The sequence below is a fragment of the Enhydra lutris genome, unplaced genomic scaffold, assembly GCF_002288905.1.
Source record: "Enhydra lutris kenyoni isolate GAN:26980312 unplaced genomic scaffold, ASM228890v2 scaffoldscaffold26, whole genome shotgun sequence".
Taxonomy (NCBI): Eukaryota; Metazoa; Chordata; class Mammalia; order Carnivora; family Mustelidae; genus Enhydra; species Enhydra lutris.
The window spans coordinates 6,531,814-6,542,872 of record NW_019154110.1 but is presented as its reverse complement, the minus strand read 5'-3'; the positions used below and the strand labels follow the sequence as shown (position 1 = coordinate 6,542,872).

The 11,059-nt window shown below is 48.0% G+C and overlaps 1 protein-coding gene across 3 annotated transcripts; it reads left to right on the top strand.

Moving 5' to 3' along the window:
* The first annotated feature begins 4,308 nt into the window (after positions 1-4,308).
* Positions 4,309-10,571, top strand: LOC111151506 (coordinator of PRMT5 and differentiation stimulator). Of its 3 annotated transcripts, none has more exons than XM_022509534.1 (4): positions 4,309-4,513; positions 6,658-6,724; positions 9,511-9,732; positions 10,139-10,571. In XM_022509534.1, exons 1-4 carry the CDS (start codon positions 4,415-4,417, stop codon positions 10,306-10,308), a joined length of 558 nt encoding a protein of 185 aa, XP_022365242.1. In that variant the 5' UTR covers positions 4,309-4,414; the 3' UTR covers positions 10,309-10,571. The 3 variants fall into 3 exon arrangements, with proteins under 3 accessions (XP_022365242.1, XP_022365243.1, XP_022365244.1); XM_022509535.1 differs by having other exon boundaries at positions 4,386-4,513; positions 6,658-6,728; positions 9,515-9,732; XM_022509536.1 differs by lacking the exon at positions 4,309-4,513 and adding an exon at positions 4,753-4,826 and having other exon boundaries at positions 6,658-6,728; positions 9,515-9,732.
* The last annotated feature ends 488 nt before the right edge of the window (positions 10,572-11,059 follow it).

Below are 11,059 nucleotides of genomic sequence, written 5' to 3'. Positions count from 1 at the left end.
TACTCAATCATTCATTCACTGAGTGTACATTATGAGCTGGAAAGAAGAGAAGCTTTTTCAGATGGAGGTAGGGATCTGGACATCCTGAGAGAGCTTGTTGATGCCACAGAAAAAGATTCTGGGTATTGGGGGCAAAAGTTGACCTTTGAGAGAGAAAAGACATTATATGTAAGTGTCTTCTATCTCTGGGACTGATCTTTAGAAAAGTGTCTACAGTGGGGAGACCCAGCAACAAAAGGAGGGCAATGGATTGGGAGTAGATTAGAGCAGCAGAGAAGGCCTGCAGAAGCAAGGGTGGAGGATGGCCTGGAGCAGAGAGGGCATTCTGGGAGCAGGGGAGGCAACTGTTTGAATTTTACATTCCTTAACTGAGCATTGATGTCACTGGTAGAAGCATTCAGTGTATTTTTACTTAGCATTGTTTCACTTATGTTATTTTTCCATGTTGTTAAATAGCCTTAAAAACATTTAATGACTTTTTAACATTATATTGTATAGATGAGCCATGACTTATTTTACTAATCTTTTGTGTTTGGACCTTGTCATTCCTAATTTTTTTCTTATAAATGCTGTTGATGAAAATTCTTATAAATCTTTGTCACATCCCTGGTCATTTCTTTAGAAGATTGACGGATGATGGTAGAATACTCAATTAAAGGGTATAAGTATTTTAAAGAATATTGACATGTATTCTTGCCAATCTGCAATGTAGGAGAATACTTTGAAACAGTGTAGGAAAATGTCAAACCTTTACCTGCAATGGGTATTATATTTTAAATTTTTACCATTTGAATAGGTGAAAAGTGATATGTCATTGTTTTAATGTGCATTTTTTTATATTAATGAAGTTAATGTGCTTTTCCTGATTCTCTTGTTTTTTTATGTTGACAAACTTTTTTCTTACTAATTTGAAAGAATTTTTAAAATACTACTTCTTAGTTTGTCTCTCCTTTATTGCAAATAATTAGCCCCAGGTTTTTTTTTTTTGTTTGTTTGTTTTTTTGTGGTGGTTTTGATTCCTAGAGGATAGTTTGGTGTGTGTATGATTTCTTTTATTGAAAACTCTTCCTCTTGCTGAAGACAACTCATTTTTCCCCCCAAGGAGTTAACTAAATTTTCTGCAACACTGTGGCCAGTCATTTTTCTCTCTATTGATTTGTGGTACTTTTTTTTTTTTTAAAGATTTTATTTATTTATTTGATAGAGATCACAATTAGGCAGAGAGGCAGGCAGAGAGAGAAGGGGAAGCAGGCTCCCCGCTGAGCAGAGAGCCCGACGTGGGGCTCGATCCCAGGACCCTGAGATCACGACCCGAGCCGAAGGCAGAGGCTTAACCCACTGAGCCACCCAGGTGCCCCATGTGGTACTTTTTTTTTTTTTTTTGTTAAGATTCAATTTATTTGAGAGAAAGTGCACATGAGCAGGGAGAGGGGCAGAGGGAGAAGCAAAAGCAGACTACCTGCCTAGTGGGGACTCCAGTGTGCGGCTTAATGCTGGGACCCTGGGATCATGACCTGAGCCAAAGGCAGATGCCCAATCGACTGAGCCACCCAGGTGTGCCCCCCCCACCTTTTAAAAAAGATTTTATAATTTTTAGAGAGGGAGCTTATGAGTGGGAGGTGCAGAGGGAGAGAATCTCAAGCAGAATCCTCCCGTTGAGTGGGGTACCTGTCATGGGGCTCAATTTCACGACCCTGAGATCATGACCTGAGCTGAAGGCATGCAGCAGTTAAATCAGATGCTTAACTAAATGGACCACCCAGGCACCCCTGTGGTACTACTTTTATTACATAATAAATTCCTATATTAGAGTCTGTTTTAGGACATTTTTAAAAAAGATTTTATTTGACAGAGAGAGAGATCACAAGCAGGCAGAGAGGCAGGCAGAGAACAGGGGAAGCAGGCTCCCCGCTGAGCAGAGAGCCTGATGCGAGGCTCGATCCCAGGACCCTGGGATCATGACCTGAGCGAAGGCAGAGGCTTAACCCACTGAGCTCCCCAGGCCCCTTGTTTTAGGACGTTTTTACTTGGAGCTTTTGTACTCTAAATGTTGTTTGCTTAGCACTCGTTATAAAATAAGAAAAATTTCCTCTTTCACATTTCCATTTTAAATCCTTACATGGCATTTTTATTTGAGGAAGGAGATACATGTTGTTTATAAGAGGTGAGTTGGCTCCTTTTTTTTTTTTTTTTTTAAAGATTTTATTTATTGACAGAGAACCAGAGAGGGAACACAAGTAAGGGGAGTGGGAGAGGGAGAAGCAGGCTTCCTGCTGAGCAGGGAGCCTGTCACCGGCCTCCATCCCAGGACCCCAGGATCACCACCCAAGCTGAAGGCGACCCCTAACGACTGAGCCACCCAGGCACCCCCCCCTTTTTTTAAAGATTTATTTATTAGAGAGAGAATGTGTGGGGAGAGGGGGAGACTTCTGGCAGATGCCGTGCTGAGCACAGGGCCTGTTGGGCTCCATGTCAGGATCCTGAGATCATGGCCTGAGCCAAAATTAGCTATAACCTGCTCAGCCACCCAGGCGCCCCCTGGTGGATGGCTCCTTAAAGCAACGCTATGAAGGTGGGTCACCATGGGGTTATCACAACCCTGTACGTAGGGCTCAGCATTGCAGGTTGTGAAGATACATCTAGCTGGTGCACCCAGAGCCTCACTGTTAGGTATGGTAGCTTCTAGTCATGTGTGGCAATTTAAATCTATTGAAATTATATATTTTCTCATTTACATTGACTATGCTACAAGTTCTCAACAGCCACATGTTTATCATACTGGACACTTCAATTAATAGAGCTTTTATTTCCACCACTTAAGGTTCTAGTGGAGAGTGTCGACCTTGGTCCAGTTAAACTTGGGGAAACTTGACTCATAGGTCAGAACAGAGCACACATTAGTTGGTCATATTCTTTTCTCTGCAGAAAAGTCTACACAGAGAAAAAAAAAGTGCTGTATATCAACTGTTAAGCTAAATTTTTTTGTAGCAGGAAACATTTTTATTTAAAATTATAAATTTGAGTGTAGTTGACACAATGTGAACATAAGTTTCAGGTGTACAACACAGCCCATTCAACAACTCCATATGTTAGCTGCGCTCACCCCAAGTGTAGCTCCCATCTGTCATCATACAAGTCCACTACAATATCACTGACTATATTTCCTATACTGTACCTTCTGTCTCCGTAACTTATTCATTCCATGACTGTAAGCCTGGGTCTCCCACTGACCTTCACCTGTTCTGCCCATTCCCCCTTTACACTAATGTTTTCAAATGTCTTATGGGTGACATTTTTTTTTTAAAAAGATTTTATTTATTTGACAGATCACAAGCAGAGAGAGAGAGAGAGAGAGAGAGAGAGGAGGAAGCAGGCTCCCTGCCTAGCAGAGAGCCTGATGTGGGACTAGATCCCAGAACCTTGAGATCAGGACCTGAGCTGAAGGCAGAGGCTTAACCCTCTGAGCCACCCAGGCAGACCCTGGGTGACATTTTTTGAGGGAGATGAAGGAATAACCTCTCTAATGTCCCAAAAGATTGTCCTCCTGAGCAGGAATCCCTGTTTCTAACTTTTCTGCTACTTCATTGTTAAAATGATTATCACACCCTGAGCAGGTTTGTTATGGAAGTTTAGGCAGTCTGGGGGAAGACAGGGAAGGGTGACTTTGGGTTTGTCCCCAAATCAGGCCCTGCCCATCTGCTGCTGCCCTCTGGCCGTAGAGGGTCAGGCTTTGAGCTTTAAAAACAAAACAAACAAAAAAACCCAGGAGCCCAGAACAGGCTACTGTGACAGCACAGAATGTTCAGGGTTATGGGGACTGTCATATGGTGTGTGCACATTGTTTTCATCATCTGTCCTGGTTTCTAATCCATTACCTTTATAAGAACTATCATAATTTAGGGTGGAGAATCCCCGGGCACATCCATTTGTGAGTGGGTTATGGTCCCATTCCGGCCTGAGTTCTACAAACACCTGTGATGGAGAGTGAACTGTGATTGGAGCTCAAATGCAAACTTTTGAGAACTTGAGCTTCGTAGACTTAGCAGGTAGACTTGGGTGATTGAATGACCTAACAGGAATTCGAGGTTCGGAGGCTGAAGCACACCCAGCGTGGTGGGGCAGGGATCCCAACCGGCACCGCAGACCCAGCTAGCCGTCAGCTGGCATGGGCACCGGCCGGAGCGACGAAAATCCGATCCCGGGACCCGTAGGTAGGACGCTGAGGCTGTCGCGCGCGCCCCGCCTCTCCCGCGCCGCCCCGCCCCTGGCTTCCTCGTGACCTGGGTCCCGCCCCCCTCGGCCGCAGCACCCCCGGCTGATTGGCCCCTCCGCGGCGTATCCTCGGGCTGGCAGCCAGGCGGGCGCGTCACGTGGCCGAGCAGCGTCCAGGGCGCTGTGCCGCGGGCCGCCAGGCATGGACCGTCAGGTCGTCGGAGCCCGGGCGCCGGGTCCCGCCGAGCCGCTCCGGGGTCCGCCAGTGCCGAGCGCGCGGGAGTCGCCCCCCCGCCCGGGGGTGAGCGCGGCCGCCGGCAGCGGCGCGGGGCAGGAAGTTGCGGGCTTGCGGGTCTGGCGGGGCGGGGCGAGGCGGGGCTAGGCGAGGCGAGGCGAGGCAAGGCGGGGCGGGGGCCGCGGGGCCGGGGGAACGCCGTTTGGGCGCGCGCTGGCGCTGGAAACTGCCGGGCTGCGGCGTCCGAGGGCGTGGGAGGGGGCAGGGGGCGGGGGGCGGGCCGGCCCTCGCGGGGGCGCCTCTGCGTACTCGCTGAATGGGAGGTGATGCTGATGGCCGAGAGCTGGGGGCCGCTGCCGGGGGCCTGGACCGGGGCCAGGTGAGGGCGACGAGCAGCGCGCTGTCCCCGCTGGACCTGGGACCACGGGTGGGGATGTACGGCTCACCCTGAGCACCACATGACGTCTGAGGCGCGCTCTCCTTTTCTGTTTACTGAAACCCAAGGCCCGGCTTGACGCAGGGGTTCCAGAAACTTGTTTTCATTTGCGCGCCAGACAGCTCCTGCTGTTTCAAAAGACCGTTATTACTGTCATCACCTGTCCCTGTTTACAGTCAGTCCTGCTGGATGGTGAGCTCCGTGAGGGTAGGAACCCTCTGCTGAGTGCTGTTAACCCGGCGCCTAGTGTCGTGCCGCGCCACGATAGACGCGGCTGTTAATGGGAGAGAGGACGGGAATGCTTGTTTAAGCATCAGAGATGGTACTAAACCCGAGTAAGATAAGAAAAATGCAGTGATAGACTTATACAAAAATTACTTTGGGGTGCGCATAGGATGATAGTGATTCCATCAGGATGTAGCAGGAAGGATACGGGCTTCCTCTCCAAGGGGACAGGTTGGTGGCGCCTGCAGAGTCGGGGAGATGAAGGACAGAGCAAATGGGTGGGAGCTTGGGTGGCACAGGGGAGAGGACTATGCTCAACAGGTTGAGGGGCGATGATGGGTTGGTGTGAATGCCATGGCCAATTTTATGTGCCCACGTGGAGGACTGTTGAAGATTTTTGAGCAGAGTGGTGGTTGATACTGTTAAGGCTGGGCAGGGTGGGTGAGTGGGGAGGGCAAGGACCAACCGCAGTGGTGCACATGAGAGATGCCGCCAGCTGACCTGTAGCCGTGAGCAAGGGTTGTCACTGACTACAGGAGGTAGAATTTATTCATTAAGGGAGGACTAGGTCATGAGCTAATTGGGGCACGTGCCAAGTGCACTTTAGAGGTAGAAGCAAAGAAGGTGGGTTTAAACTCAACCAGTATTCCATTCCTGCAGGGTGCCAGGTGTTGTCATAAGTGTTTTCTCATCATGAGCCCCCTGCAAGGTCAGAACATTTATCCCCCATTTCTGGAGAAGGAATCCCAGGCATGGTGGTTGAGGTTATCTCTCGGAGGTCACACTCTGAACGAATGGCAGAGCCGGGATTGCAACCAGATCTTTAATACGCAGGCTGTGAACATTTCTTATTCTATTTACAAAGCGATCTTGGAGGTGATGGGATTTCAGGTGATGGGAGCAGAGAAGCAGATGGTTGGCAGTAGGGAAAGAAGACTTCCCTTCATCATCACTAAGGAATTACAGCTGTCTTGCCCCCATGTATCAGGAGACAGAATTTGCTAGAAAGTGAAGTCACTGAAAAGGTAAAAATGAACATGGTGCATGTAGCAACTGCAGGAAACGGCTACCAGCCGAGGGCTTAGGGAACAAAGGAATGAGGTTGGAATGATTACAATTTACAGGCTCAGAGGGGAGGCTTCGCAGAGCTGAAGTTCCAACTTCTGAGGAGGTGGCGCTGCCCACAGCCACGGCTGTGGTCTCCGAAGGCACAGGAGGGGGCCTGAGGGCCTGGGCTTCGGACCCCTGACGAGAGGGCCCAAAGAGGAGGTTGGCAAACTCTAAACCGGATAGAGCGGCCCCTGTAGGAGGTCGCCGCAGGGCCCCGAGTGTCGCTGGGGGCCGAGTGTCACTGGGGTGGTGTCCGCAGGAATAGGAGGGAGCAATGCCCTTCCCCCTCAGGCCTTGCCGCCGCTCATAGGGCAAAGCAGAAATGGGGGTTGCAGAGCATCCCCCATCCTCACAGAGGTGAGGGTGCGAGGTGGTAGCTTAATCCCGGGGACACTCCACACAAATCCAAGTCCTGGGTAACCGTCTCTCCTTCTTGCAGGCCAGCTTTGCCCTCGCCGACCATTCCGGACAGGAGCGAGAGGCCGAGAAGGCCATGGATCGGCTAGGCAAGTAGCCGGTGGAGATGGTGAGGGTGGGGTGGGGTTGGATGTGGGGACAGACCAAGGGAGTGAGGAAGAGAGGGACCATCGCTACATCTTGTTGGCCTCCTCTTCCCAGCCAGTTCTCTTTGCTGCGGGGTTGTTTTCTGCCCAGTGTTTCCACGGTGCCCCTCTTTGGTAGCCCCACTGGAGCTTCCATTAAGGAGGTCATGACCTTGTGTTCAAACCCTTCCCTTCTGAGAAAGGCCGCTTAGGGCAGCGTGGGCTTTGGAGCCAGGCAACATTATTTTCACTTTGAGCTCCAGCTCAGAGTCCTGGGCTTGAGTTTTGAGGCCTTAGATAAGTCATTTATCCTTTCTTCCTCTTTAAAATGGGGATAATAATGCTTAACTTGAGAGGCTGGTTCTGAGGTTGGGTGGGAGGATCTAGAGCTGTAATAGCCACCAGCTACTGGTACTCTTTAAATCTAAGCGAATTATAATTAAACACAATGAAAACCTCAGTTCCCTATTCACTTTAGCCACATTTCAAGTGCTCAGAAGTCCCACATGGCTCTTGCTAGCTAGCCTGTTGGAGCACAGATGAGAGAAAATTACCATCATCACAGGAACTCCAGCTGCTTAGCGCTGGTCCGGAAAAGGCACTGTGCCGGCATGTAGGTATGGTCATAACAGCTGACACTTGTAGAGTCAGGGCCAGGTACAATTCAAAGTGTTTCTTTTCCTGTTAGCCCTTTTTTTCTTTTTTTTCTTTTTTTAAAGATTTTATTTATTTATTTGTCAGAGAGAGAGAGGAAGAGAGAGTACGCACGCGCACTCAAGCACACACACAAGCAGGCAGAGTGGCAGGCAGAGGTGGAGAGAGAAGCAGGCTCCCCGCTGAGCAAGGAGCTGGACCTGGGACTTGATCCCAAGACCCTGGGATCATGACCTGAGCCAAAGGCAGTGGCTTAACTGACTGAGCCACCCAGGCGTCCCAGTTAGCCCTTTTTTTTTCAAATAAACAACTCTCACAACAGTCTTGTCTTCATATTTACAGATGAGAAAACTGAGGCACAGAGTAAAAAATTAAAATTGTGGTCAAACACATATAAGGTGTACATTTAGCAATTTTAAAGCATACAGTTCAGTGGCATTTAGTCCCAACACTGTGTAACCAGCATGGCTTAGTTCCCGAACATTTTCAGCACCCCACGAGGAAACCCTGTACCTGATAAGTAGCTACACCCCCTTCCCCTGAACCGCTGGCGACCATGATCAGCTTTCTGTCTCCATGGATTTCCCAGTCCTGGACAGGTGCATGTGAGTTGCATGTCAGTGGAATGATATACCGTGTGGCCTTTTATGTCTGGCTTCTTTTGCTCAGCATAATATTTCCAAGATTCATTCATGGAGCATGAATCAGTACATTCCTTTTTATGGCTGAATCTTTCTATCATCTGGATGCGCTACATCTTGCTTGGTTATTCATCCTGTGGATGGGCATTTATTTGGGTTGTATCCACCTTCTGGTGGTCGCAAACCGTGCTGTTGAGAATATTTTTTATCAGTCTTGTTTAAATACCTGTTTTCAATTCTTTGGGATATCTGCTGGGCTGTGTGCTAGTTCTGTGTTTTAAGTTCTTTTTTTTTTTCTTTTTAAAGATTTTATTTATTTATTTGACAGAGATCGCAAGTAGGCAGAGAGGCAGAGAGGAAGGGAAGCAGGCTCCCTGCTGAGCAGAGAGCCTGATGCAGGGCTTGATCCCAGGACCCTGGGATCATGACCTGAGCTGAAGGCAGAGGCTTTGAGCCACTCAGGCACCCATGTGTTTTAAGTTCTGGAGGGCTTGGTGGATTCCATTTCCACTCAGTCACACAATAATAATTGGCACAACTGGCATTCAGACTGGGGTAGTCTGGCTTCAAAACCCATGCCCTGAAATATTGTTTTTTTGCTTATAGCTGCCATTATTTTACAGTGTTAGGAGCATAGCTGTGTTTAGGCTAATTCTTTTCCCAGCTCTGACCTGCCATCACCATAGCTCTATGTGCTGGGAGGTCCGTTATCCTCCCCCAAACTTTCTTCCATTATTTTGAGACCTTTTGAAATTATACCTTCCAGCCCTCCCCAGTATTGGGATGAGGAGACGTGGCTGTCTCTTGTGACTGGATGGGTTCTACCCTTCTGCCTGCTTTCCTCCTGCTGTCCCTTTGCCCTGTGCTCCCTGAGGATGAACAGAGAAATAGAAGAGTACAAATTCAAGTTTGTATTGTGAAAACTTGTCATTTGTCCACATGCCCTTTGCCTTAATTACCTGTAAACTACCAAAACACATAAACTGTACTTGATTTGCTTGATTCCCTGTGTGAATTATAAGACTTTGCAATTGCCTCATTTAAGGCAAAATGTTTTATTGAAAAAATGATCAGGGTGCCTGGGTGGCTCAGTGGGTTAGGCCTCTGCCTTCGGCTTGGGTCATGATCTCAGGGTCTTGGGATCGAGTCCTGCGTCGGGCTCTCTGCTGAGCAGAGAGCCTGTTTCACCCCATCTCTCTGCCTGCCTCTCTGTCTACTTGTGATCTCTCTCTGTCTGTCAAATAAATAAATAAAATCTTAAAAAAAAATGATCAACCCTTGTTCGAGAAAGGTAAACAGAACATTTTTTTTTAAGTGTTCAGGTGGCTAAGGAAGTCTGTACCCTTGTTTCACTCTTGCCCTCTCAGTAAGTCTGCCAGACATTTTCCAAGCACACGAGTAGCCTTGTATTGTTGCTAGTGGTTTTCTCAGACCTTTCTTCTGTTGATTTCTTAGCCAGTGGAGCACAGAGCATCCCTAATGGTAGTCCTTCCCACGGTGAGGGCACCCACTCGGAAGAGGAAGGGTTTGCTGTGGATGATGAGGATTCTGACGGGGACCTGAATACCTGGGAGCTGTCAGAAGGCGTGTCTGACCGTCCACCCAAGGAACAGGCTGCTGATCTTTTTAACGAGGACTGGGACTTGGAGTTGAAGGCAGATCAAGGGAATCCGTATGGTAGGTATGGCGTTTCTAGGGTCCTAGACCAAGGTTCGGAGAGCCTCCTACTGTATTACCCCACAGGCAGGCAGTTTGAAAGACGGACCCAGTCTCTGAGCTTAGCCTGATACCTGGTACAGGGCTGAAAGGTCTGTGACAGCTTCTCTTCATACTGGAAAAAAAATGCAAATTTTGCAGTTGACTCTTAAAATATCTGTGTGAATCTAGCAGCTGCAGAGAGAAGTGCTGTCTTCTGCATTTACAGCCTCTGCACTGCTAAGGGCTCTGCTCTGAGAAGCACCACCCAGGGGGGTCCTCAGACCGCAATCCAAGGAGGGCTCTGTGTGTGTGCTTTTGAACTGCAAATGTCTGTCTCCCCTCCCCTCCTACCTTTAATTTTTTTTTTTCTTTAAACTGCTTGCAGATGCTGATGACATCCAGGGTTGCGTTTCTCAAGAGGTCAAACCTTGGGTGTGCTGTGCCCCGCAAGGGGACATGGTCTATGACCCCAGTTGGCACCATCCACCTCCGCTGATACCCCATTATTCCAAGATGGTCTTCGAAACGGGACAGTTTGATGATGCTGAAGATTGAGCCTGCAGCTGTTTGCCTGGTGGGTGGGCCTGCCCTCCAGATGAAGGTCTCTCTTCCTTTCATTGAGGTGAGAGGTCACATTTGAGGACACATTCCCAGTGATCCCCGAGTCGGACACACAGACTGGTGTTAACTAAGGCCCCGATGTCCTCCAGTTCTGTTGTCGTCGTTGTTTTTCATGAGGTCCTCCTTGGGACATGTGAGTGTTTGTGTCTGCGTCAGGAGGAGTTGTGTTCTTTATAAATAAAGGTAGAAAAATTTGATACGCTTTTGTTTACTACCCCCTGCTTTTAATTGGATACTTACCAGCAAAGCCTTATTTTTTCAGTTAAAGTCCCTAGCTTACATTTTAAGATTGGACGTACTCGGACCCTTAAAACTACTCTATGGAAGAAAATAATTTTTTGGCCAGAGAGTAGAATCCAAGTCATGTTGGTGACTTTGTGGCTGATTTCTATTCCTGTTGATGAAGAGTTGACCATTTACTTAGTTAACAAGGACTTTCAGCAAGCTAGAACACGAAACGGCAAATAAATTAAACCAGCAATTATATAGCTCTCAATTGATGAAAGGATTTTGAACCTTATTTTCCATTTAATTTTTTGCTCTTTACAATTACTATATGAAGTCACATTTTTAAAAAATTGCCTTATTTTATTTTTTCAAGATTTTATTTGTAAGTAATCTCTACACCCAATGTGGAACTTGAACTCACAACCCTGAGATCAAGAGTTGCACACTCCCCCTGACT